The sequence below is a fragment of the Penicillium pulvis genome, assembly GCF_028828015.1.
Source record: "Penicillium pulvis strain IBT 33274 chromosome Unknown contig_10_segment0_segment0, whole genome shotgun sequence".
NCBI lineage: Eukaryota > Fungi > Ascomycota > Eurotiomycetes > Eurotiales > Aspergillaceae > Penicillium > Penicillium pulvis.
Window position 1 is genome coordinate 674,322 of NW_026643071.1, and position 25,419 is coordinate 699,740.

At 47.8% G+C, this 25,419-nt stretch overlaps 11 protein-coding genes across 11 annotated transcripts; 8 read left to right on the forward strand and 3 right to left on the reverse strand.

The window, feature by feature from the left end:
• Positions 1-15: 15 nt before the first annotated feature.
• On the forward strand, positions 16-1,439 carry N7503_000267 (uncharacterized protein; the record flags this gene model as incomplete). Its single annotated transcript, XM_057059828.1, has 6 exons — positions 16-153; positions 211-437; positions 498-637; positions 699-793; positions 848-961; positions 1,020-1,439. 6 exons carry the CDS (start codon positions 16-18, stop codon positions 1,437-1,439), a joined length of 1,134 nt encoding a protein of 377 aa, XP_056926751.1.
• Positions 1,440-2,003: 564 nt separating this feature from the next.
• N7503_000268 (glycoside hydrolase family 39 protein) lies at positions 2,004-3,438 on the forward strand (the record flags this gene model as incomplete). The annotated part of the gene is made up of 2 exons (XM_057059829.1): positions 2,004-2,467; positions 2,631-3,438. 2 exons carry the CDS (start codon positions 2,004-2,006, stop codon positions 3,436-3,438), a joined length of 1,272 nt encoding a protein of 423 aa, XP_056926752.1.
• Positions 3,439-3,640: 202 nt separating this feature from the next.
• On the reverse strand, positions 3,641-7,664 carry N7503_000269 (uncharacterized protein; the record flags this gene model as incomplete). The annotated part of the gene is made up of 3 exons (XM_057059830.1): positions 3,641-6,187; positions 6,387-6,631; positions 6,689-7,664. The coding sequence occupies 3 exons, from the start codon at positions 7,662-7,664 to the stop codon at positions 3,641-3,643; spliced, it is 3,768 nt and encodes a 1,255-aa protein (XP_056926753.1).
• Positions 7,665-8,740: 1,076 nt separating this feature from the next.
• N7503_000270 (secondary metabolism biosynthetic enzyme) lies at positions 8,741-9,664 on the forward strand (the record flags this gene model as incomplete). Its single annotated transcript, XM_057059831.1, has 1 exon — positions 8,741-9,664. One exon carries the CDS (start codon positions 8,741-8,743, stop codon positions 9,662-9,664), a length of 924 nt encoding a protein of 307 aa, XP_056926754.1.
• A 1,610-nt stretch (positions 9,665-11,274) lies between these two features.
• On the forward strand, positions 11,275-13,764 carry N7503_000271 (beta-glucosidase; the record flags this gene model as incomplete). The annotated part of the gene is made up of 2 exons (XM_057059832.1): positions 11,275-11,407; positions 11,480-13,764. The coding sequence occupies 2 exons, from the start codon at positions 11,275-11,277 to the stop codon at positions 13,762-13,764; spliced, it is 2,418 nt and encodes an 805-aa protein (XP_056926755.1).
• Positions 13,765-14,211: 447 nt separating this feature from the next.
• On the forward strand, positions 14,212-14,722 carry N7503_000272 (uncharacterized protein; the record flags this gene model as incomplete). The annotated part of the gene is made up of 2 exons (XM_057059833.1): positions 14,212-14,582; positions 14,638-14,722. 2 exons carry the CDS (start codon positions 14,212-14,214, stop codon positions 14,711-14,713), a joined length of 447 nt encoding a protein of 148 aa, XP_056926756.1. The 3' UTR covers positions 14,714-14,722.
• Positions 14,723-16,882: 2,160 nt separating this feature from the next.
• Positions 16,883-18,322, forward strand: N7503_000273 (uncharacterized protein; the record flags this gene model as incomplete). The annotated part of the gene is made up of 3 exons (XM_057059834.1): positions 16,883-16,939; positions 16,996-17,320; positions 17,376-18,322. The coding sequence occupies 3 exons, from the start codon at positions 16,883-16,885 to the stop codon at positions 18,320-18,322; spliced, it is 1,329 nt and encodes a 442-aa protein (XP_056926757.1).
• Positions 18,323-18,976: 654 nt separating this feature from the next.
• Positions 18,977-20,509, forward strand: N7503_000274 (uncharacterized protein; the record flags this gene model as incomplete). Its single annotated transcript, XM_057059835.1, has 6 exons — positions 18,977-19,147; positions 19,210-19,343; positions 19,400-19,527; positions 19,577-20,234; positions 20,289-20,375; positions 20,434-20,509. The coding sequence occupies 6 exons, from the start codon at positions 18,977-18,979 to the stop codon at positions 20,507-20,509; spliced, it is 1,254 nt and encodes a 417-aa protein (XP_056926758.1).
• Positions 20,510-21,189: 680 nt separating this feature from the next.
• Positions 21,190-21,948, reverse strand: N7503_000275 (inorganic pyrophosphatase; the record flags this gene model as incomplete). Its single annotated transcript, XM_057059836.1, has 3 exons — positions 21,190-21,537; positions 21,597-21,716; positions 21,802-21,948. The coding sequence occupies 3 exons, from the start codon at positions 21,946-21,948 to the stop codon at positions 21,190-21,192; spliced, it is 615 nt and encodes a 204-aa protein (XP_056926759.1).
• Positions 21,949-22,256: 308 nt separating this feature from the next.
• N7503_000276 (uncharacterized protein) lies at positions 22,257-22,613 on the forward strand (the record flags this gene model as incomplete). The annotated part of the gene is made up of 1 exon (XM_057059837.1): positions 22,257-22,613. One exon carries the CDS (start codon positions 22,257-22,259, stop codon positions 22,611-22,613), a length of 357 nt encoding a protein of 118 aa, XP_056926760.1.
• Positions 22,614-23,422: 809 nt separating this feature from the next.
• N7503_000277 (enolase) lies at positions 23,423-24,977 on the reverse strand (the record flags this gene model as incomplete). The annotated part of the gene is made up of 5 exons (XM_057059838.1): positions 23,423-23,669; positions 23,738-24,188; positions 24,261-24,495; positions 24,549-24,844; positions 24,896-24,977. 5 exons carry the CDS (start codon positions 24,975-24,977, stop codon positions 23,423-23,425), a joined length of 1,311 nt encoding a protein of 436 aa, XP_056926761.1.
• Positions 24,978-25,419: the final 442 nt, after the last annotated feature.

A 25,419-nucleotide genomic window follows, 5' to 3' on the forward strand; every position in this document is an offset into this window, starting at 1 on the left:
TCTTTACCTTTCATCATGAGTGAGTTCGTCACAGAGGCATTCACTCTTCTGGGTGTCGCTATTGTGGTTATTGGTCTCAGAACCACGGCACGATGGATTATGGTCGGCCCTAAGAACTTCCAGGCGGATGATTATATTATGCTGGTGGCATGTGTGAGTACTCGACGTGGACGTAATTTGGACTTTGCTAATGACAACTACGAATTATAGGTTGTGTACGGGCTGGAAACCGCTGCTGCATATATGGTCGGCGCGTGGTTTGATGGTCTCGCAAACAATTCTATGACAGACGAAGAACGAGCCACCCTATCTCCTGACTCGCATGAATATCATTTGCGGGTGGGAGGCTCCAAGGTCCAGGTGACCGGTTGGTCGCTATATACGTTGCTGTTATGGCTGTTAAAGACATGCATGGCTATTTTTTACTCGCGATTGACGTGAGTAGACCCAATAGACTGGTACTAGGTATTGAAAAATCCTAACAACTTGATGATTAGTGCCGGACTGATCAACATGCGTGTACGAATCCACGTTGCCTATGTCTTGATTGCGTCAACCTATATTGTGACCCTTTGTTCGATTCTATTTGGGTGCCATCCCATGCACAAAAACTGGCAGATCAACCCAGACCCCGGCAGTAAGCACTGATGAACTGTTTGAATCGCTGGAAATAGGCTTACATTATGCGAACCTTCCAGATCACTGCCAGCCCGCTGTCTCCAAAATTGACATTTACGTGACTGTTGTACTCAACGTCGTGACAGATATCTACCTCATCAGTATCCCCGCCCCGGTAAGCACATGCGATTGGAAGTCAATTTCACGGCCAACCCTAACATCACCTCAGATGCTATTTAAAGCCCGACTACACTGGCGCGAAAAACTCGAACTCCTCGTCCTCTTCAGTGGAGGTCTATTCGTCATGATGTGCGGCATCCTCCGCTGTGTCTTAATTTTAACAGTAAATACAACCCTTTACCCGCTCCAAATACGCCTGCTAACATTTTGGCTCTCTCCAGGCTGGCGCAAACGGCGCTGAACAAGCCGGCAGCTGGGCCTGTCGCGAAACCTTCGTCGCCGTCGTAATCGGCAACGTCCCCATGATATACCCTCTCGTCCGCCGCCTCGCCCGTCGCGCAGGCCTATACCTCACAACAAGAACCGGTGCATCCGAAAGCTACCAGCTGTCCGAAGGAGATACCGGAGGCGGTTATGTCAAGCGGAAGAAGTTTAAGCACCCCCTATCGCTTCCGGCTGATACGCAGTGGAATACTGTCAGCGATGAACAAATGATACTACCCACGTCACGCCAACAGCCCCCGACTTGTTCGGCTGGGGATGGAGACTGGGATACGGCTAGCCATGGGAGCCACGGAGGTGGGATCAAGGTTGTTCACGAGACTATTGTACACAGCGCGGAAAAGAAGTCACGATCATAGAGAACATAGCGTTCGCTTATTTAAATGGTACCTTTCTTTCTTTGTTGACATTTCTGGAATGAAAGGAAATTCGCCTTCTCGATTCGATTGCAAGGTACTCTTGCTCAGCTTCCGTTTTTTGCTCACCAATACCTCGGCAGATCCGGCTTTACTACCCAACCTCACTTCCAGGACCACCATGACCATCTTAGTAAACACACATTTGGTCCACCGGAATAATTCTACAATGAGCCTAGACGTATGCACACTCCCCACCGGAAGAAAAAAAAGCATCCACATTTGAAATTCCATCAACCGATCAAATCCGGGGAAACTTCGCAATAATGCGGGGCTGCAGGTAGCTGCAGAATACCCCTGCGCCCAATTTCGTCACAAATAAACATACGATCTGTCACGGAGCTCCACAATGCACATTTAAATCCCGTGGAGAGCGGACGATGGAATTTACACTCCGTGAACAAGAGGAAAGAGGAAACGGGGTTCCGGCGAGACAAAGATAAAAGGCCAGACGCGTCGCATTCCAGGAACGACTCGTGCACACCATTCCTCCGAGCAACCTTCAAGATGATTCGCTCTGGGATTTTGACAGCTCTCCTGGCCACATCGCTGGCAGCGGCAGATAATATCACTGCCACTGTCAATCTTGCCGTGACAAAAGGACCTCCCAAGCACTTGGCCTCCGGATTCATTTACGGAATCCCTGACACGGCGGACTTTATCCCAGACCATTGGTACACGGATATGGGATTCCGGTATGGTCGAGCTGGAGGCGCGCAGCTAGAAGCTCCAAATCGGGGTTGGATCTGGGGTTTGAAGGAATACAAAGGTCGTCTTGCTTCGACTCTTTCGAACTATGATACCAGTCGCAAGTATGGCGCGGACTTTATTATCTTGCCCCATGATATATGGGGAACGGACCATGCCAACTCGTCGACTGTCTGGCCGGGTGACAACGGCGATTGGACAAATTATGATCTGTTTATACGCACATTGATGGCCGATCTCAAGGCTAATAATGCGCTTGAGGGGTTGGTGTGGGATATCTGGAATGAGCCTGATTTGACGGCTTTCTGGGTTCGGAGTCAGCAACAGTGGCTTGATTTGTATATTCGGACGCACAAACTTCTCAGGCAAGTATCATCTCTTCCCAAGTTCACGAATATATGACATGTGACTAATGATTTTCTACAGAGAGGATGCGGACTTCAACAAGGTCCAAATCTCGGGACCTACACTGGCTGGCTCGCCTCAAACTGACAACAGCTGGTGGACGAACTGGCTATCTCAAGTCGCCGGCAACAAAACAATTCCGGATCAATACGCATATCACCTGGAAGGAGTATCCACCGATTATTATGATGACCTCCAAAACACCAATGTAACATTGACAGCCATGCTTAAAACATACAAATTGCCCTCAAGACAAGTTAATATCAACGAGTACGCCAACTTCGCAGAGCAGATTCCCGCTGGCGCAGCATGGTGGATCTCACGACTGGAGCGCTACGACACACTTGGACTCCGAGGAAACTGGCAGAGTCTCTGCGTCCTACATGACCTATTCGCCAACCTCCTAACAAAAGTCGTCGATCCAACCGTCTGCACCGAGACGGACTACGTTTCCGCTCCAGAATACCAGGTTTACAAATACTACAACCTCAACATGACCGGTGAACGGGCGAGTACCACTGGCACAGGCGACCGGTTAATGGACGTATACGCGACCATAGATAAGGACAAAGTCCGCATTCTCTGCGGTGTCCGAGTTACCGAAGGTACTTGGCAGATTACGGTTGATAACATGAGTGCAGTTGGACTTCCGAAGTCGGGCACGATTGATATTCAGACTTGGGGATTTGCTGGCACCGATGTCTGGGAAGAGGTTGATTCGTATAGTGATCGGGGGATTGTTTCGCATACTTATTCGGGGAATACGTTGACTTTCCCCATTTATCAGACTGATACTAGTACGGCTTGGGCTTTTGAGTTTGCGAGGTAGATTTTGTTTATTGAAATACTTTGCAACGAAGACCTTTGGACATGCTTTTAGTGAACTGGGTACATCCTCTGTTTCTGGGGATGGATGCCAATAGTTAAAACAGGAGCATAATGGCTAAGGTTGCGATGGGATTAAGAGATAGGGAAACCAGGAACAAAAGCATTCTAGGCTGCGTTTTTCCGAGGCTCATGAGCTTTTTATTTTATAGCCTTTTGGGAGGAGGAGGCACGATGTCCAGTAATTCGGTACCGTTCTCTAGCAGCATTTGCGCGATCTTGTCGCGATGGAAGTAACGAGCAGCCTCGAGAGCAGTTCCGTGTATTCCACCCTTGGCGTTGACTTTGGCGCCCTTTTCTAGAAGCATCTGCACGATCTCATCGAGTCCTTTAGAACAAGCAGCCTGCAGTGCATTTCCATAATATCCACCCTGGGCGTTGACATCGGCTCCATATTCTAGAAGTACCCGCGCGATATTATCATGCCCTCGAAGACAAGCGGCCTGGAGTGCATCTCCATCTTCTAAACCCTGGGCGTTGACGTCAGCTCCATTTTCTAGCAGTACCCGCGCGATATTATCATGCCCTTGAAGACAAGCGGCCTGGAGCGCATTTCTATAATGTCCATCCCGGGCGTTGACATCGGCTCCATTCCCCAGAAGCATATGCACGAGCGTATCGTGTCCTTCACGGCAAGCAGCCTGGAGTGCATTTCCATATTCTCCACCCTGGGCGTTGACGTCAGCTCCATTATCTAGCAGTACCCGCGCGATATTATCATGCCCTCGAAGACAAGCGGCCTGGAGCGCATTACCATATTGTCCACCCCAGGCGTTGACTTTGGCGCCCTTTTCTCGAAGCATCTGCACGATCTCATCGTGTCCTTGAGAACAAGCAGCCTGGAGTGCATTTCCATAATATCCACCCCAGGCGTTGACATCGGCTCCATTTTCTAGAAGTACCCGCGCGATATTATCATGCCCTCGAAGACAAGCGGCCTGGAGCGCATTACCATATTGTCCACCCCAGGCGTTGACTTTGGCGCCCTTTTCTAGAAGCATCTGCACGATCTCATCGTGTCCATTAGAACAAGCAGCCTGGAGTGCATTTCCATAATGTCCACCCCAGGCGTTGACATCGGCTCCATTTTCTAGAAGTACCCGCGCGATATTATCATTCCCTCGAAGACAAGCGGCCTGGAGCGCATGACCATATTCTCCACCCCAGGCGTTGACATCGGCTCCATTTTCTAGCAGCATCGGTGCGAGACTATCGTGTCCTCGAAGACAAGCAATCTGGAGCGCATTTCCATGGTATCTACCACCCTGCGCGTTGACATCGGCTCCGTTCTCTAGCAAAATCTGCGCAATCCCACCATGTCCACGAGAACAAGCAGCCTGGAGTGCATTTTCATAAAATCCACCCCGGGCGTTGATGTCAGCTCCATTCTCTAATAATATATGCGTGGCGTTCCTATATCCATTGAGCGATGCCCAGCTTAACGGAGACGTCGATGAATCATCTGTGGTATTGATGTCCGTTTCTCCGAGTGAAAGCAGAAAGCGAATCTCCTCCACATGGCCATTGAATGCTGCTAGGTGTAGCGGTTGCATTCCAGGATCTTCCTTATATGGGCTTACTCTCTTCCAAAAAAGTGGAAACCATAGTAAGAAGCGTTCTTCACTCATTCCATATACACAATGTAGTAAATTGGACACTTCTTCGTCTGACTCCAAAGCCATTTGCCGGATATGGTCAGCCCAGTGAATTGCTGAGTATGCTAAGAAGCACTGAATATGAGACGAGGAATCCTGTTCTTCTTCCAGATCCTCTTCTTCTTCCAGATCCTCCATTAAAAGGTATCGTAAGCAGATCCGACCCATTTGACGTTCCGAATCATTTAGACTGCTCCAGTATGACAAATCTTGTCTTTTGATAAGGAACTCCCGGGCTGTTTGGTGAATGAGATATACTTTGGAGTTATTAGTAAAGACAAAAAGCCCACATAAATGCCGAATTTTCTTATCCAAATGAGATTCATCTAGGCCGGCTTGTTTTGTCGTCCGGGCTTCTGGGCAGGTGGCAATGCCCAGGGCCATAGCCATTTCTTGTATTGTTAGAGGACGCCGTGCCGCGACAATGATCTCTAGAATCTTCTTGACTGTCTCCATTTGATCGGCTGGGGCTCGAGAGAGGATCTTTTCGTATGCTGCGTTGACAGAACGCGGTATCAGCGTAATCAAACTTTGTTCTGGCCGAAGGCTGCGCTCAAAGGTCGTGCGGATTTCATCGATAGCAAGGTGTAACCATAGGTATGTACGATGTTTCATCTGAAGAAGCTGCTGCTCAACTCGTTGGTGAATATCAGGAGGTAGTGAGAGTTCCCTCACTCGAGCTTTCACTACTAAACTGATTTCATCGTGGATTCTGTCGTTTTCTTCTTCCCCCTTGATATGTATATGCGGGAATAAATCCGTGATTGTTTGAAAGTGATGCTGTATATGATCGTAAGGGCGGCTGGTGACCAAGAATTTCAGATAGGTATTCTGTGTTGATAAATGTGCATCTTGGTGAAAACACTGGAGGTACCTGATCAGTTGCCCCTGGTGATTGTCCCGGCATTCATCAAGTGCATCAAAGACACAGATCGTTTTGCATGATATAGCTGAGGTTGCCGTTATCAGAATTTGCCATAATTCATTCACGTCCTTTCGAAGCGCCTCTCCATTATTCTCCCACGGTTGCATCGCGAACTGTAGTAAGTCGGGTCTCTTGTTAAAGAGCTGATGGATTATCGAACATAGCGCAGTGGCAAGATCGTTCTGTTCATTGTTGTCCTTGAAAAAAAAAGTAACAAATCGTCACTTCTGAGTCCGGGCTAGGGCATTCCAAGTAATAATCAATAATAGACCTGGCTAGCACTGACTTTCCACAACCAGGATCAGCTGATACCCAGATGAGCTCATTGCAGTTGCTTTCCGACCAACGGATATATTGAGGGCTCTGTAGAACCCATTGGCAGGTCCCTTCTGCTCGTCTTGGATTGATGTTCTTTTGTTCAGTGTAGTTTGCGACTTTGAAAACTTGATGGCAAAGATGCTGCTTATCTGTGAGTGCTTGGTTCAGACCTTCGTAATGGTGCTGTTCCTTTTGATCGTGCAGTCGATCTAAGCGCAAGTTGGTGCCATCTAGCTTGTCTAGTAATATATTTAGTCAATATAATTCCGTATAGTCTCAGGCTGCTCTAGACTAACCAGACAAAATGACACTGATCCTCTTCTCCGCCTCAACTTCGTTAAGAGGGATCCTTTGTAGAAGGTCTTTCGTGTACGCAGCAGCTACCATCGCTGCATACCCTTGCCATCCCTTGTTCTTATGCGAATCCGAGTAGTCGCAGATGCCCCGGATAACAAGGCAGGGAAAGGAATTCATCAGCCCAGCGGCTTCCATTTCGAAGCAGAGAACGTCTTTTTCCGCGGCAAGTCTATCTCGAAGCAGAGCATCTCTCAACAATCCATTACCAGAAGCGACTAGCCCATAGTGAATAGCAGGGTTGTCTTCATCTTCGGCTCGCTCATGTCGTAGCACTAGCTTCGACGGATCATCCGCACATATAGCACAGTCTCCAGGGCTATGGATAACTTCGGGCCGAAACAACCGATCGGTGCTTAGTTCTGGCCGCTTATACCTTCGGCGTAGTCTCGGGTTATTTTCAAGGATAGTTTGAATAGATTCCTCAAGCTGATGCCCTTTTCTCTCGTACTGGGCCCGAATTCCCGTCATTGCAGTGCGCAACATAGTTGGTGGCTGATTCAGGAACCGCGTATGCTGAAAACTTTGACCCTGGACCGACTTGCCAAAATCGTATTGAAACACACCACCTTCACCACCACGAGGTGCGCTAACGACAATATCACCTAAGCGAATGTCATGGCGTTCGCTTGGTACACCTCCACCGATGCCGACCATGAGGCCAATCTTGACGTTGTGGAAACTGTTCAGCATATTTGTTGCAACATTGGCGGCGGAAGCCGTTCCATATTCGCCATCCGGTAAGACAGCGATAACAATGTTGTGTTCACCCATTTTCCCTAAGGTATAGTCGTTGGAATCATTTGGCGACACAAAGTTCGGTTTTTCATGCTCTTCGTCGAGAAGTTCTTGCGCGGCAATGTATTCCACGGGTAAGGCGCAAATCCAGCCCACGGTATAATTCGTTGGGTCTGACATGATTTCGAACAAGAAGCTCTGAGTAGCGGCAGTGAATGAGCCTGGACTTAGGTCGGCTATGCACACTGCGTATTTGATAGTCTCTTCGTCACGAGTGTAATAGACGCCAAGTCACGGAGACAACCCGTGCCAATATTAATAAGAGGGAAGTCGGAAGGGTGGAGGAAGACAGAGAATTAGTCGGCGGTTGCAGGGGGGCTCAGCCCCATGATGGAACACGTAGTAGCAGGGGGAAGAAGGGGATTGTCATTGGCGGAAGCCGTCATCCCCATGCGTCTTAAGCAAAAGAATGGCAGGATCTTGAGGCGCATATTTTGTTCAGATAAAGCGCCTGACTTTTCAATGTATTGTGTGATTCAGTTGACGATAGCTAGCACATACTGCTAATTGGTGTGATCTTTCCCAAGTCTCGATTCCTGAGGCGTCCGTTCCATGGCTACGGGGCGCGTCGGTACGCGCCGTACAGAACCCCTCTCAAGGCTGAGCTCGTAGACCCACTTCCACGAGCCACCAAATCATGTGCTTCATTTGACGACGTAAAAATGTAATTGAGTCCGCTCACATAATGGAAAATATTCCGAGATATTGTCTGGACGATCGTACTCCTTTCTCAATCAGGTTGAGCGTACATGATCCCTCTGATGTAGTTAGGCCGATCTAGATCAAGGCAAATTCAGGCAACCTTCGATCGGAGCCGTGGGCTCTGTTCACAAGCCACCGTAAGCTGACCTTGAATATTTTATGCGTGATCGAGGATGAATAACCCTTCCTGGCCAACCGATTTTAGGATTATACTTGGCATAGACTTTGATTGGATAGTGTCAAGATGGAGTTACGGGATCCAACGTGCTTTACGAAGTCAAGGAGCCAATGAAGCATCTTTCTACTATCATTAGCTACACTTGAACAAACCTTTCAAGTCACTTCCATTTTTTCGAGTAGACCCCCGTATTGGAGCAATGCGACGGAACTCGGGACCCAGATATAAAATGGCTGACTTCTCTCCAGCATAGACTGTAAGTCAATACTAACTTAAAACATTCCATCTTTCAAAATAATCCGCTCCTATTGTGACCATGACTGCCGTTGGAGTCACTAGAAAGTTTGACCCTATGCGGTTCTTGACCGATTTCAAGAGAACCTCCGATGCTATCGGTGCCTCTTATTCCGAGCCCTCCATACTGGAAACGCTAAATACTTTCAAAAGCTGCTTTCAGAACAGCATCGTGATCTGGCGTACTACCAACCGAGAAAACGATCCTCTGAATTACCGATTCTTCCTCCAGCAGCGACTGAACACAGTCGAAATCGCCATAAAAGCTGGCTACATCGAGCCAGATAATCAAATGGGGCGACTGATCACATCTTGGAGTGCATTATACAATGGAGAGTCCCAACAGTGGTGCGATTTCCACCCCGAAAGAGGCCTGGTTAAGACCTGGGTAAATTTGAAACGTGGACGACCAGTCAATGACATTCTGAATGCGCCAGGAGTTCCATACTCCGTTCAGTGCCATGGTCCAACATTTCGAAGCCTGGGCCTGGAGCTAGTAAGCTTCGTGGCCGTTGATTACGAAAGCTCAACAATGAACATATATTTCATTGCTCCAGGGCCAATTTCCGAGACCCAGGCTGCACAGTATACTGCACTAGCTCAATGCAAACCTCCCACCAGGGAAGAATTTCAAGATATGCGTTCATTCTTGGATCACCAAGGATTTACTTTCGCTATTACGATGGATTATGAGACAGGGGCTGTGACACGAGTGGCGTTCTATGCGTTGAACCTGTCAACAGATAGATTACCTGCTATCGGGGAGAGGCTTCTTATTCTCTTGGAAGCGGCACCGTCGTACGATAGGCAACAAACCATATGTCTAGCCTGGTCCTTTGGGTTAGGAGACAAGAAGTATATGAAGGCTGAGTCAAGCTATGTGGGGGACTTTACTTCGCTGTTGAGTCTCGGCTCACCACGCTATAAGACCACACCCAAACTGTGAAATAGGAAATAGGTTGGCAAAGACGGAACGACACATCGTCAGTAGATTCATCATCACAGAGTGCGGGACACCCTTCTGATACAAAGCCTCAGGCACCAACATCACGCTTTCGGCTTGTTACGTCAGGCATATCGCCAACAGAATCAATATAGGAGCTGCGGCAGAGATGTGGAACCTATGCGGTGTCTCCTGCTTAGATATAGAGCTGTTGGAATTTAGCTGTTTACAGATGTTTTAGAAACCCAACACTTCTGCCGTCTATCAAGGCGTATCTGCCCAAAAATACCGCGGTAATGCCTACGTTTGGGCAAACTTCCCTTTCCATTGACTGAGAAATCTACCGATCCCAACTGCCTTAGTGGAGTATCTAAAAGGTTCTTAAACCCGTTTTGGCCATATGTTGTGTATTCTAGGTGGTGCCCTTTCAGAAGCATGGCAGTCCATGTGGGGCCTCGCTCAATTGTCGGCAATTCAATACACCGCTACGCCAATGGCTTTTCGGTAGACCCTGGCAGTTAGTTCTGCATTTCGTAACCTCGAAATACTTGTTCTGCATGAAGGAACCCACTGAGCATATCACAATTGCACAGGAATATGATTTATCCGCGGCCTATCTCGTGATCATATCATCAAAACGGGCTTCCGTTACCAAATTTCAATTTGCTCCTCAGTAGGGAATCTTGGCGGTGCTCTGAGTCTTCAGAGAGTTTCTACTGGAAAGGCCTATGTGTCGTCATTGAAGTTGAAGCTACCGTATCAACAAGGAACCTGGCGCTCGGGATTTGTTCCTTGCCGTGTGCTCGATCGGTGTTGTGCTGAAGACCGGACTGCCGAATAAGAGACTTTCTAGGCTTAAATCTTGTCTGCTGATTGGGAACCTTGGCGGTGTTTCCGGGATCCCTTTTTCCGTTTCTACTTTGAGACACGGCTCCGTAGGCAAAAGCGTGATTGGCATCCGAGCTGTCCCTCATCGGCTAATGTTTCCCTATGGGCTAAAAAGTGGCACTGAATAGAGCCATTGCCCCGCGAATACCGGTTAAACATCGGAAGCATAACATCTTTATAAACCTAGACTAAGACGGATTAGGATTTTAGCATCTGTGTGCACGTGGTTCTTTCCCGCACAGCAGCCAACTTTGGTACCCCAGAAAGTTAAAACCAAAGTGAGCGGGGAACAATAAACACAACTCTATCGACATTCAATTTTGTCAGTATCCAAATGTAAATCCTTAAAAGGCTTGAGGAAAGTGACGTTTCGAGGAAGGGATCATGCGCAATTTTCTAATTCAATCATGGCTCACATGGCTCGCGTGGGAATGCCAGAAAAATGCGGGGCCCCGCTTTCTAACCCGTGCTAAAAGAAAGCCCCACTATTTTCTAAGGAAATTGGCCGAACCGGCTGTGTGCAATCAAGGCGTTGTCGAGTGCCAACTTCATTACCTCCGATCCGTGCTGCAATTATGAAGCTCAGATTGCCGTGTGGCTTACTGCCCGGGGTATATAAACTATGACTGCTTGCCCGTTGAAAGAGCATTTGACCCAGAACACAATACACTTTCATTCCCTTACTTGCCCGCTCTTTCTCTCTATTATTGCGACAACCTAGGAGGATGAAGCTAAACACGGTATCTGCCGCAGCGTTACTGCTGGTGTGGGGTGTCTCGGCAGAGAGTGAATCTTCCAAGGCCGCTGCCCTGGAGAAATTTTGGTCCTATGGCAGATCTGAGCCTGTGTATCCCACGCGTAAGCTTTTTGCCTCCACTTCCATTTTAATTCTCTGTAATGGATGATGGGATTAACAAATATGATGCCCAGCTGAAACGAAGGGTCTTGGAGATTGGAAGACCGCTTACACAAAAGCGAAAGCTCTCGTTGCTCAAATGACAAATGAGGAGAAGAACAACCTTACCTATGGATATACATCAACAACCAATGGCTGTAGTGGAAACTCAGGTGGTGCCCCGCGTCTGGGCTTCCCCGGAATCTGTTTGCAGGATGCCGGGAATGGTGTTCGGGGTACCGACATGGTTAACGGTTATCCTTCAGGCGTTCACGTTGGAGCAGCGTGGAACCGTGAGCTCTCATACCAGCGTGCCAGCCACATGGGTGCCGAATTTAAGAAGAAGGGTGTCAATGTAGCTTTGGGTCCAGTTGTCGGCCCTTCGGGTCGGATAGCCCGGGGCGGTCGTAACTGGGAAGGGTTCAGTAATGACCCCTACCTGGGTGGTGCCTTGGCCGGCGAGACAGTCACCGGTCTACAAGAGAACGTGATTGCATGCGTCAAACACTTCATTACCAATGAACAGGAAACAAATCGCAACCAAGCTTTGCTGCTGGCCGACAGCTACAACCAGTCTTACTCTAGCAATATCGATGACAAGACTATGCATGAGCAATACCTCTGGGCCTTCCAGGACACGGTCAAAGCTGGCGCTGGCTCTATCATGTGTAGCTACAACAGAATCAACAACAGCTATGGTTGTCAAAATAGCAAGACACTCAATGGTCTTCTGAAGGGCGAATTGGGTTTCCAGGGCTTCGTTGTGACGGATTGGAGTGCCCAGCACTCTGGCCTTGCAAGCACATTGTCTGGGTTGGATATGGTCATGCCGTCATCAACATACTGGGAGAACGGCACACTCGCCTTGGCGGTGAGCAATGGATCGCTCCCCCAGAGCCGTCTCGATGATATGGCCACCCGCATCGTGGCTTCTTGGTACAAATACGCCGAGCTGGAAGATCCAGGTCACGGAATGCCATTGAGTCTTCTTGAGCCGCACACTCTGGTAGACGCTCGGGACCCGAAATCCAAAAAGACTATCTTCCAAGGTGCTGTGGAAGGCCATGTTCTCGTGAAGAACATTGACAACACCCTGCCACTCAACAAGCCCAAGCTTCTTTCCCTTTTCGGCTATGATGCTGTGGCCGCATCAAAGAACACTGCAGACGGGCTTTCTCTTGACGGGTGGTCTCTCGGTCTGGACAACACTCTATCTTGGTCCAACGGTTCTGCAATCTCAGCGACTACCATTGAGTATCTTTTCCTATCTAGCCTTGATCCAACAACCAAAGGCCCCGGTGTTGCCCTGAACGGAACAATGATCTCCGGTGGAGGTTCCGGCTCCACAACGCCATCCTACATCGATGCACCCTTTGATGCCTTCCAGCGCCAAGCATACCAAGATGATACCTTCCTTGCATGGGATTTCACTTCACAAGACCCGCTCGTCAACCCTGCCTCTGAAGCCTGTATTGTTTTCATCAACGAGCAGTCAAGTGAAGGTTGGGACCGCCCATACCTGGCCGACCCATACTCCGATGAGCTAGTCTTGAATGTTGCAGCCCAATGCAACAACACTATCGTTGTTATCCACAACGCTGGAGTCCGACTTGTTGACCAGTGGATCGAGAATCCCAATATCACGGCTGTCATCTACGCCCATCTCCCCGGCCAAGACAGTGGCCGAGCCCTGGTGGAAGTTATGTACGGCAAGCAGTCACCTTCCGGCCGTCTCCCCTACACCGTTGCCAAGAAAGCAGCGGATTACGGTACCCTTCTCAACCCGACTGTTCCCTCAGGCGACCTTGACCTTTGGTATCCTCAAGCCAATTACACTGAAGGTGTCTACATCGATTACAAGGCTTTCGAAAAGAAGGGAATCACGCCTCAGTACGCATTCGGCTATGGTCTTACTTACACTACTTTCAAATACTCGGACCTGGAAGTCTCACTTGCACGCGGTGTGAGCACCAGCTACACGCCTCCTGGCAGCGTTGTTGCCGAAGGTGGTTTGCCATCGCTGTGGGATGTTGTCGCTTCTGTCACCTGTACCGTCGCTAACTCTGGATCTGTGGCGGCTGCGGAGGTTGCTCAGCTTTACGTTGGCATTCCTGGAGGTCCCGTGAAGGTTCTGCGTGGGTTTGAAAAACAGCTCATCCAGCCTGGTGCACACAAGAACTTCACGTTTGACCTGACGCGTCGTGATCTCAGTGCTTGGGATACTGAGAAACAAGTATGGGGCTTGCAGAAGGGCAAGTATCCAATTTATGTGGGCAAGAGTGTGTTGGATATCCAGTTGACTGGATCTTTGACTCTGTAGATTGTTCAATATCCTATAGACTTTCTTCAATGATGATTAATGTTGAGCCTCCACTATATTTACTTTAAAGGTGCGGACATCGACGACCCTTAGATCAGTCTGGCTGCCCACATGAGCAAATAGAGCTTTCGGATGGGCGTAGTTGAACACGGGGAAAGTCTCGTAGAACCTAAATTGTTCTTGCGGCTGATGCGATTGGGGGCAACTCACAGCCTTACCTAGAGTAGCACAGCCAAGGATTTGGGGGCTAAAAGGACCCTGGACCCTGCTGCCTAATTCCAGCTTATCACACTGTCATCCCGCACTCCTTGGCATTTACAATCTCTCCCCATGAGGCTTGGTAAGTCTTCCACATTCCTTTACATCTCTGAATTCTCTTTGAGGATTCACTCATTTGATATATAGTACTGCTGTTGTACTCCCTGATTTCAGCTTCACTGTGAAATCATGCGATCGTTCACCCTTTTTGCTCTGAGTCTCCTCGGAGCCACGGCTGCTGCTTTCCCCACCTCTACCAATCCCACGCACTCGGATGTTGTGTCTCTGACCCACAATTCATTCTACGATTTCATAGAGCAGCATGACCTGGTTTTGGTTAATTTCTATGCACCGTGGTGTCATTATTCCAAAGAGTTAGCCCCTAGATTCGAGGAAGCGGCCACAGTGCTGAAAACCGACAACATTCCCCTAGCCAAGGTGGACTGCACCCTGGAAAGAAGGCTATGCTCTGATTATGGGATTCGTGGTTATCCTACTTTGAAAGTGTTTCGTGGCCTCGAGTCGGTTGAGCGATACCCTGGCTCTCGTCGAACAGAATGGTATGCAACCCGCTAAATAAAACGGCACTTTTGGTTCATGCTAACCTCCTGACAGGATTGTCTCACATATGAGGAAGGAGTTGGCTTTCTCTCAGGCTGGAGAAGGCTTGTATCTTCAAACCTATGACTAAACTAGCATCGTAACTAGACCAGTGGACTCAATATTATTAAGCAGGCTTCTGGATTTCTTTTCAACATCCCAAGGATATGTACGGTCGGATATAGCGGTGCATAGAGAGTTACCTACCGAGTTTTCGAATAGAACCGGGGAGAACCAGGGCAGGCAATAGATGAACATAGTGACCGGCTCTTATACTGAAGCGAAACGACAAGATCTCACACAAGTCTTCTATAAAGTCCAATACAGACAAGCCGCTCCTGCTGCGAGACCCGCTACAAGGCTGGCTTAAGATGCGACTGTCGCGTCGACTGGCCTATACCACACGAAACCAAAATATATTTGCACTGATGTTGATTGTGAGTATTCAAGTAATTTTCACGAAGAGCTGGATTAGAGCATGGTGGCCGCGGTGCTTTCTGCAGCGGTCATTAATCGGTGTTTCGGGCTCATAACCTTTGCCTGGAATGTCACAGCGACTGCAATTATGTAGTTTGGCTTGTTGTAGGAGCAAGTGGCTACACTGTTTTTGACATGGCAGTCGTTTCACAGGGAGATGTTCCGGGGGAGAGGCCCTCGGCCAAAAAAAAAAAAAAAAAAAACAAAAACATATGGAGCAGCGGCGAATCGAACGCCGGACCTTTCGCATGCAAAGCGAACATTATACCACTAAACCACAACCCCATTTGATAAAACTTTAACCCTGATAAACGTTCTCCGAAGATGATTATTATATGCCTGGACTCGAGGGCTGGTGCGGTTCCGAACAAACTTCGCCGACCCACGGACAGGCCCACGAAAAGCCGGTCAAAGCGGGTCTCATGGAAGCCCTTTCTCGGTGAAAACATAACGGTTCCACAGAGTATATCGGTTTATCATGCCTAAATTCAACTACCTGAACAACCTTTGTGATACGCCAGACAACTGCAAACTACTAGAAGACTGCCAGCGAAGTGTTTTTCGGGAAGTATGAGGAGTTAGGACAAGGACTCGCGACCTGGCCTAACACCCGTTGGGCGAGAGCGTCTCCATAGATATGATAGGATAGATATATATTAGACCCTGTTTCTGTGCGTATTGAGTTGTTCACGTTCAATATTGGAAATCCAGACAAGTATCAAAGTTCCAAGGTTAGAAGAGCTCGAGCGTCAGAGGAAAGAAGAGTCAGATCATCTTGAAAAAGAGCGTATGGAGACCGAAGATTATCGCAAATGAGACCTATGTTGCTTATGATGCTGATGGGCAATAATGCCCTCAAGAGATCTCAAACTTCATACCGATGTTCAAGAGCTTGACTCGACGCAATTGGCTGGGAGCAGCCAGTCAGGCTCTCTATAAGTTACAATGTACTTCTCTAACGTATCGTCTCTTTGCCATTCCACTAAGCAGTGAGGGACATCGCTGATCATTCTTAAGATAGAATTTCTGGCTACATTGAATGCCATAAGAGGATTAGTTATCCGCGAGCTCGTATTCGTCTCCCACGGACCGCGATTGTGGATCCGTTCAATTAGCGATGTAGCATTGAGGCGCATTAAGTAACTAGCCTCATTGCTTTGGTCAGCCTTGCTCATAACGATCATCTCATTGGCGAGCTCCTACATACAAAGTCCAACTGGTGCAAATCATTTCCTATGTAGCTGCATCCTCGTAGACCCTGACAGCGCTGCCAAGCCAAGGAAGCCACTAATCAGCGGAGGAAAGCTTCTTATGGCATTGAATACCGAAATGCCAAGATCGACCGTTTGCCTGAGCTCTCGTATTGCATGTCAATTGTTTGTTCGGCACTTGGAGCGCAAGACCCTGGACAATAAGTTAAGCCTCCCGCGCCATCACATTACGGGGTATATACTTTTTCTTTCTTCATCTCTACGAGAACGGGATTCGTTACAGCATTCAAAGATCATGGCTTTGTGGAATCAGACTAGACCCAAATTTTTCACTTGGAAGGGCTCAATCAAAGCACTTCTCTTTTTCAACCTTCTTCTACTCGCGTCAGCAACAGCAGGGCCCAGATATGTCTCGCTGCAGCTGCACAGAAATGCCCGACCCTCTCTTGTGAAACGAAGTGTCGCAGAAGTGCCATTAGCCTACTTCCATTGGAGAAACCTCTTCTGGTTGAATGCTACTGTTGGAACCCCTCCACAGCCAGTCCAGCTTCAAATCGACACTGGAAGCAGTGATGTCTGGGTATTCGGACCAGACTCGTGTGGCTCAGAACAGTGCTATGGAAAACATTGTAAGTTAGCAAGACCACCACATTTCCGTGTTTGAAGCATTCCCGTTAACTCCCAGCTTGATGAAGATGACGAATCGCAATCCAGCACCGCTAGCTTGATCGATAAGGATGGGTTCCAAATAATGTATGGAGATAATTCGCAAGTCTTCGGGGATTATATGTCAGACAGTTTCCGGTTCAGTTCAATTACAATCAAAGACTTAGAATTTGCTGTTGCTAGAGAAACAAGTGGAGGCTCGATAGGCATTATGGGCATTGGCTTTGATGCAGGGGAGTCGATCGCGTATGCGGGTGGGAAGTCCTACAAGAATATCATGGACTCGATGGTGGATCAAGATCTGATCAACTCGCGCTCCTACAGCCTCTGGCTCAATGATCTTGGTAAGTCGGAAAAGAACAAAAGTTAACGCCAGCTGACTTTGCAATCTTATTTCAGAAAGTGGAACGGGTAATATTTTGTTTGGTGGTTATGACACGGCCAAATTCAAGGGTAATCTAACCCCAATCGCCATCCAAGATGACGCAAAAAGTGGCAAGATTACGTCTATGACCGTCCCATGGACATCGCTTTCAATTACAGATCCTACCGAAGGCACGACGAGCCTGACTGGAAAGGACTTCGCGGAGCCCGCAGTACTTGATTCGGGGTCATCGATCTCTATTGTCCCACAGGATATATATGATCAAGTCGCTGACTTTGCTAACGTACTTTACTATGAAGAAATGGCTTATGTTGAGTGCGAGGTCATGAAGTCGTATAAAGGTACCCTCAACTTTGGGTTTGATGGTTCCAGTGGGCCTATGATCTCAGTGCTCTTCTCCGAGCTTTGCCCTCCCATGGTGGACATAGATGGCGCGCCCATAACCCTTTCAAATGGAAACACATTATGCTGGTTTGGGCTTGAAGCAGCTCAGGAAGGTGGCATGATAGTGCTAGGCGACTCCTTCCTTCGCTCAGCATATGTTGTGTACAATCTAGACCGCAAAGAGATCGCTATTGCTCCGACCATTTTTGAAACCGACGAATCTAATGTTGTGGAAATTGACGCTCAGGGATCTTCTGGCGACCAAATATGGCATCTTTCTGGTGGGGTGACTGTCCAGCAGACGGCGACGGCTCGGCCAGAAGGACCAGGCCAACAAAATACCATGACAGTCACCACTGAGCTCTCGTACACGCCGACAGCCACTGGATTTCACCTCACCGGCTCTACTGTCTCGCAAAGCAGTACTTCCTCTCAACAAAGTGGCAGTCCTCAGTCAACAGAAGCATCCCAAGGCACCGCTACATCTTCAGCAGCTCCTAAGTCGGGTGCTTTTGTCAGCCTTACAATTTTCATTATATCCCTTTTCTTGGTAAGCGAGTTGATACTGATGGTGTGAAAGAAAGGATTGAGAGGAATCGGATCAAATGATTACTTTCCTTTTATATGTCAATATACACAATATGAGACCGAATCTTAGTGTTATATAATCATCACTTCTTTTCATAAGCTAGGTAAGTGTACCTTATGCAAGTGGCCTGGTCCACTTGCTCATGACTCAGTAGCCATCTAAAGCGCGAGACTAGCTAAATCAGCTGTGGATCGGAAAATTGGACTTGACTAGAAGTAGTCCATTGCAGATGGGCCACGCGGCTAAGCTTGAAGGATGATACTCGTTCTTCCCAATGAATTGGTGGAATGATTATTCATCAGCTAGAACTTCACCCATTATCCCAGTATTAGTGACCTGAACGTTATGCTTAAATTTATTTACCATTGATCATGATCTGGAGAAGGGACACTGCAGAGTACTTGCTATGTTTCTCATATTGCGACATAATGGCGTAACAGCCGCTACTAACGCGAGTTGCCAATGGCGTGCTCCTAGATACGTATTACTTCAAGCTATCGATTTCCCCGCAGAACCAAAGTATAAAGCTCAAGATGGTAATCCTATTTTCTTGAATCGACTTCCAAGAATCAGGTTCAGTAACAAAATGGGTAGCATAGCAGCAAATCCTTTTCAAAATGTGCCAGCGGGCCGAACAGGTAAATGATACATTTGATAATTGGCAAACCAGCATTAAGAACCTATCTTTCAGAGAACCTCGAGGCTCTTCTAACGCAGTTCCGAGCCGATACCGATCCGCGCAGAACTGATCTCCTGGTCGGTGTCTACAAAACGAACGAAGGAAAAGCCTATGTGCTACCAAGTGTGAAAGAGGTATGACTTCTCAAAGTTTAGTCCATGCCGGAACATCTTCAATAATTAACTTCGCACCACAGGCGAAGACGAGGATATTGAATGATCCTGATTGGCATCATGAGTATCGCCCTTCTTCTCTAGGATCCCTGACTTACAGGAACTTGAGCGCCAAGTTACTCTTTGGGTCTGATCATCGTCTTTTGCGGGAGAAAAGGTAAAATATAAATGATGCAATTCCAAAAATGATTCTAAAGCTGATTTATGAACTAGGGTTATCTCCACACAGACACTTGGCGCAAGTGGCGGATGCCATGTGGGCGCAGTCATGTTGAAAAATCATTATGAGCCATGGAAGGAGACTGGGAATTCCGAGATTTTCCTTCCGAGTGAGACCTGGTGTATGGAGTCGCTTTATCACACACGAAATCAATGCTAACTAAATCGAAGTAAATCATGCCCCTCTATTTGAATACGCGGGAATCAAGCCTAGCCTTCTGCCTTATTTCAGCAGCAAGACAAACAGCTTCGATTTTGAGAGATTTTCAGAGGCTATCAAGTTATTGCCAGCTCAATCCGTTGTTCTTCTCCAGTCTGGAGCCCAGAACCCAACAGGATGTGATCCATCGCCAGATCAGTGGCGAGCGCTGGCCTCAATCTTCTCCCAGCGTGGTCATCTGGCATTCTTCGATGCTGCATATCCCGGCTTTGCCTCTGGAGATATTGACACGGATCTTGAAGGTGTTCGTTTATTCGCCGACCGCGAAATCCCGCTCATCTTTGTCTCAACTTACGGAAAATCCTTTGGCCTTTACAGCGAGCGCGTTGGAATTCTCTCCATTCTTGCTCCGAGCGAGGAAGTCGGAAAGAGAATAGAGAAGCAATTGAGCCTACTAGCGCGTGCAGAGTCTGGAGCGCCCCCTGATTTTGGCTCCAAAATAATCGAAACTGTTCTATCAGATCAGACTTTGGAGCGCCAGTGGCGTGTAGAAGTGCGTGAGATGGCAAAGCAACTCAAGCAGCGCCGAGTTGCGCTCAGGGAGAGGTTGGAGGAGTTGGAAACACCGGGAGACTGGCAGCACATTACCGATCAGAACGGGATGTTCTCGTAAGACTTACCCTTATTGGTGCCAACCAGATTTATCTTGTTAACTTTCTTTAGATACGTTGGACTTTCTGTGGAACAAGTCACTCTCCTCCGAGACGAGCATCATGTTTACCTCCAAGATACTGGGAGAATATCCATCGCGTATGTTGAATGAGCAAACTCTGGGAACAAGCGCTGAGCTGACACTTCTTGCCTTTAGGGGGCTCAACAAATTCAATATAGACCACACTGCTCGCAGTATTAGCGACGTTATCAAAGCCACAACTCCTGAATGAAGGGGAAAACATTGGAAGGCCGCGTCAAAAACTTCGCGCCTGCTAGCCAAGCGAAGGGTTCAGATTCTCTTGTTTTAAAACCAGAGTGCTCTCACGTAGTGGCGATGCTCTGCGCTCGGGCAATCGTGGCTGTAGACTGAAGTCCTATACCCACTATACAGAATATACATGACAGCATTTCTTTATATTCCGCCTGTCCTTGTATCCATCTCCGCAGCAGCTGGTAAATCCACCAGTGTAGTGCATCTAGACCATGGATAAAGGCTGCCATTTGCTATCATCCACCACATGTCAATCATGGTCAATATCAATCTTATTCCGTAAGGTCAGAAATCGAGCCTCCATTTTGCAAACGAGTTTTCATTCGATGCTGAATCTTTCTACCTCAGAGATGTTTCCATTATTATGTGTAAGAATTGGCAAGTCCAATGCGACGGAGAAGTAAGACAAAGCCCAAAATGAAGGATGGGTGAGTTACCAAATTATGCTTCCTCGAGAGGAGTCTCCCACACCGAATATGGAGGACAGATATCTATTCAGAACGGGACCACCTTTCCAACACGAGAGCTACGCATCTGGGTAACCATTCCGAGGCTGCCAAGCAGTATGACAATTGCTTATGAGATCCAATGCAAATCTGTCTTTCATTAATGCCATCGCAATCAATGGGCGCATATCACTTACTGGCGGCTCATCAGTTCCCCGTCCAGTCCGAGCCTGTTCTCGCCCTTTCCCTCTGGCACTTTATACCGACAATACCAGCCTTTCAGGGAATCCAGAAAACCTGGCAGGTACCTTTCCACATCAGATATATCCGAAAGCTCATTGGCAAGAGGGTCGCCAATGTCGACAGCAACAATTTTCCAGTCTGTTTGTCCTTCATCCAACAGAGCAAAAGCGCCCAGAGGTTTGATCTTCTTCACCTGACCACACGCGCCAAGTGCGCTACCAATCTCACAAACATCGAGCGGGTCGTCATCTCCTCCAAGTCTTGTGTGGGTATCGATGAAATTTGGATCTTCCCAAGTCTAAATTCAAGTTAGTAAACTGAAGCGAAAAGAATCGGAGTGTAACTGAGGAAACTTACCTGAGGAAGAGCACCGTAGTTACAGGGGTAGCCTTGGAATGGAGCAATGTCTGCAAGCTGTCTTGGTCGGCCGTTGGAAATGTCCTGCTTGATAGGGTTGTACCTATCTCCCTTGGATATCTAGCGAATATTAGCGGTGTTTATTGCATTGGATCGACAGTCAACTTGCCTCCATTTTCGCCCTACTATGTCGAGGGATCTCAACAATCATGTTCAAGATCTCGCACTTGTCGTCTGTAAACAAGGGAATATCGTGCCACGGTGAGATTTGTTGACCGTTGCTTTTGAAAAACAGGCAATCCTCTCCGCTTTCCGATATCTGCAGCGTCTCAATTTCAAAGCTTGAAGACATTCCAGTTTCTCTGGGTAATTCCTTTGATGATCTGTGGTCATACAGAGGCCTCTGAAGAATGTCATAAATGTATGCGCATTCTACGGTGGACGGGAAAAGAAATGCTGAAACTCGGATACGACGTCATGGTCATGAAATTTGGGCATAGTGAAAAGAGGCTAAGCCGGGCAAACCAGGAAAGGCCATCCGAGATAGAAGGATTAAATGCGTAGGATAGATTTATGGTCGCTTTGTCTTCTTCCCTTTGCCAAACACAGCCTTACACTAGTCGGCAAATTTGTTTCCCAGCTTACGCTCACACTTACAAAATGAAAGCCCCTTTCGAAAAGCTTTGGGCTTTTTTGGCGGGCATTGCACATCCAAAGCAAAAGGCCAATAATGCAGATTCTCATCAAATCACCGAGAATGACGACAAAGCCGATTCATTGCACGTGAGAAAATCATACCCTCATGAAGGGCTTGACGATCCCGATGGTGGCTCTTATGCTGCTCTTAGCGAAATTGCAGCTCCCGAGCCCGTGGATAGACTCTCAGAAGGGGAATTGGCACATCGTCGTTCTTTAGAACAACGCCTGTCACAAACGCCCCATTCAAGTGCCGACCATGGGAACGGATGTGAAGCTTTGTGTGAGGTTGCAGAACCGGTGCCCGTGGAAAGGCAATAAGACGGGGGAACAGCGCAACATCCGTCTGATGAAGGGAGATATCTAAGCGTATCATGTTGATATCGGCCCTTCACTCGATAATTCTTTCTTCAACCCTCTTCGAGTCCTGTACCTGGCCTTCGGGTCTATAATATCTTGGATTTGTCGTCAAAAGTCAGTTCTGCAGGCAATGTGCAACACCTGTACATGCTGCCGTATATCGCTCATTACCTTTAATAAATTATGTAGTGGATATACTTGAGAGTTTTGCTTTAGTAAAGACTAAGTCCCCTGTGATGATCCGGAATGTTGGCAGAGTGTGTGGGGGTTTAAGTCACAATTACCACTATGTCTGGTAAAATCGTTTCCTCCTCCGCGCCCTCCCACCTACCCAATAGGTTTTCATCATGCTTTCATGAAAGCTATTGGAAATTCTCAGCAAGGAAGATAGGTTGGAGCCTTGCTTCATCTAGTGACATTGAAAACAATAACACTGCCGGGCTAAGGCTGGGAATGATCTGCGCTAAGCCGAGATTAACCTCCTCATTCAAAGGCTGACAGCCCAATTCTTGTATATTTAACATGCATTGATGAGTAGGCGCTTACAGTAGCGAATTCGACCTTGGAACTGCTTATGGTGGCCATTTTTGGGGTCCGACTGGCCCACAAGGCTTCTAGTGCAACATAGATCTGAGCCAAGCATCGCTAAAGAATCTCCAACCTCTTAGGCCTATACTTCCTGTATAGGCATTTCACGCTTTAAGACAAGGGTGTCATTGTTCTATCGCGACATGAAGAAGGCCCTCGTTAATATCAGACAAAACGTGGCTTTAGCACTTAGATGCCACCCTGAATTGTGAACCAGCATAAATGCATTTTTCACCCTTTGCCAAAAGCTCTGCCTCAATATCCATGAGCCGGTTATACTTGGCGACTCTCTCGCCCCGGCAAGGTGCCCCGGATTTGAGATGACCTGTTCTCAAGCCCACTGCCAAATCCGCAATGAAGTCATCGGTCGTCTCACCAGATCGATGAGACACGAAAACGCCCCAATCAAAACTGAAGGCCAGGTTTGCCCTACGAAAAGTTAGCACCGAAGTTTTTCGAAGTTTTTGGCAAAGTTTATTGCGAAGGAAAAGACTCACGCGTCTATCGCTTCGGAAATAGTCCCTATTTGGTTGATTTTCAGCAGCATAGAATTGCACGCTCTCTTCTCGTAAGCCTCCTGCACGTATTGCGTATTCGTGACCAGTAAATCATCCCCAACCAGTTCGACTGGGCATCCTTCATTGAACTTTGTCCAACTATCCCAATCAGTTTCGGCGAACGGATCCTCCAAGAGGACGACGGGATAATCCTGCAAGAGTGAATGATACAGGTCCATCATCTGTTTTGCGCTTTGCGCGTTCGGCCTTTTGTCTTTGAACCCAAGGTCGTAGTTTCCATCTCGGAAAAACTCACTTGATGCTGGATCAATCGCAAATTTGATTTTGCCAGTATATCCAGCAAGTGAAACTGCTTGAACTAGGAGGCCTAATGCTTCATAAGGCTGCGAGATTGGTGGCGCAAAACCTCCTTCGTCCCCAATACCGGCAGCTTGGAGGAGTTTATCAGTAATGATCAGGATAGAGATGTTTACCTAGGTGACTTTGGAAATGGTGCACAAACCAGATGGTCCAAACTTGTCAACGATGATTTTCTTCAGCTGTTGATAAACCTCACTACCCATTTGAATTGCTTCCATAAAAGACGACGCTCCAACAGGGGCTATCATAGTCTCTTGAAAAGCCATTTTGTTGCCCGAATGCACACCTCCATTTAGGACATTGAAGAACGGAACTGGCATCACAAAAGGCTTTTGCGCGCCAGACTCACGTTGAAGGAACTCGTATAAGGGAATGTCCTACAAGCCTCAGTCACACGTTTCGACCGTACTTTATCTGGTTCTCCACCTACTGAATGGGCTGCCCCAGCTCTGGCACAAGCCATACTGACGCCCAGAATAGCGTTCGCTCCGAGCTTTGCCTTATTCTTCGTACCGTCCAACTTCTTAAGAAGATGATCAATCTTTCTCTGATCCGTATCAACATTGAACCCACTCTTTACTAGCGCAGGATTGATAACGAGTCCGACATTTAAGACAGCCTTCTGAACACCATGGCCACCATATGCAGACTTGTCCCGATCTCGCAGCTCTATAGCTTCATTCGCACCTGTAGACGCACCGGAAGGGACGATAGATCGAAAAGTACCTGACTAATGTCAGACCGATACTTTTGTGGTGTAGATAGATATTCCCTTACCTCTGTCCGTAGTAATATCGACTTGAACAGTTGGATTTCCCCGCGAATCCAACCTTTGAGCGGCATGGATGGACCTGATCATCGTTAAATTCTTGAATTCAAAAGGCCCCGCGTAATGATTTGATACGTCAATCAAAAGAAGAAGAAGAAACGCTACAATTTTCTTTCTTGAGCGTTACCATCACCCTCATGAACAAAATAAGGCTTAATACAAATCGACAAAGGGAAGTATGAGCTAATAGATGAAAGATGATGATATCAAGCAGGAAGGTCACCCCGTCCTTACCGTCCTTACCGTCATTGCCGTCATTGCCGTCTTTGCCATCTCTGCCAGTTTGCCAACTTGCCAATGGCGCTCGAAGCCCAAGCTAGTATTTCCCTGCCTTTAGCCGTAAAACCACTTCCATTCTGACCACTGGGATTCGTGCATTCGTGCAGGTCACAAAACAACACCCTTCAAGAGCAGGTGGAGGTGAAGAATACCGTGGAATTTGGCATTACCCGGGCATTCATTCTACCGCTCG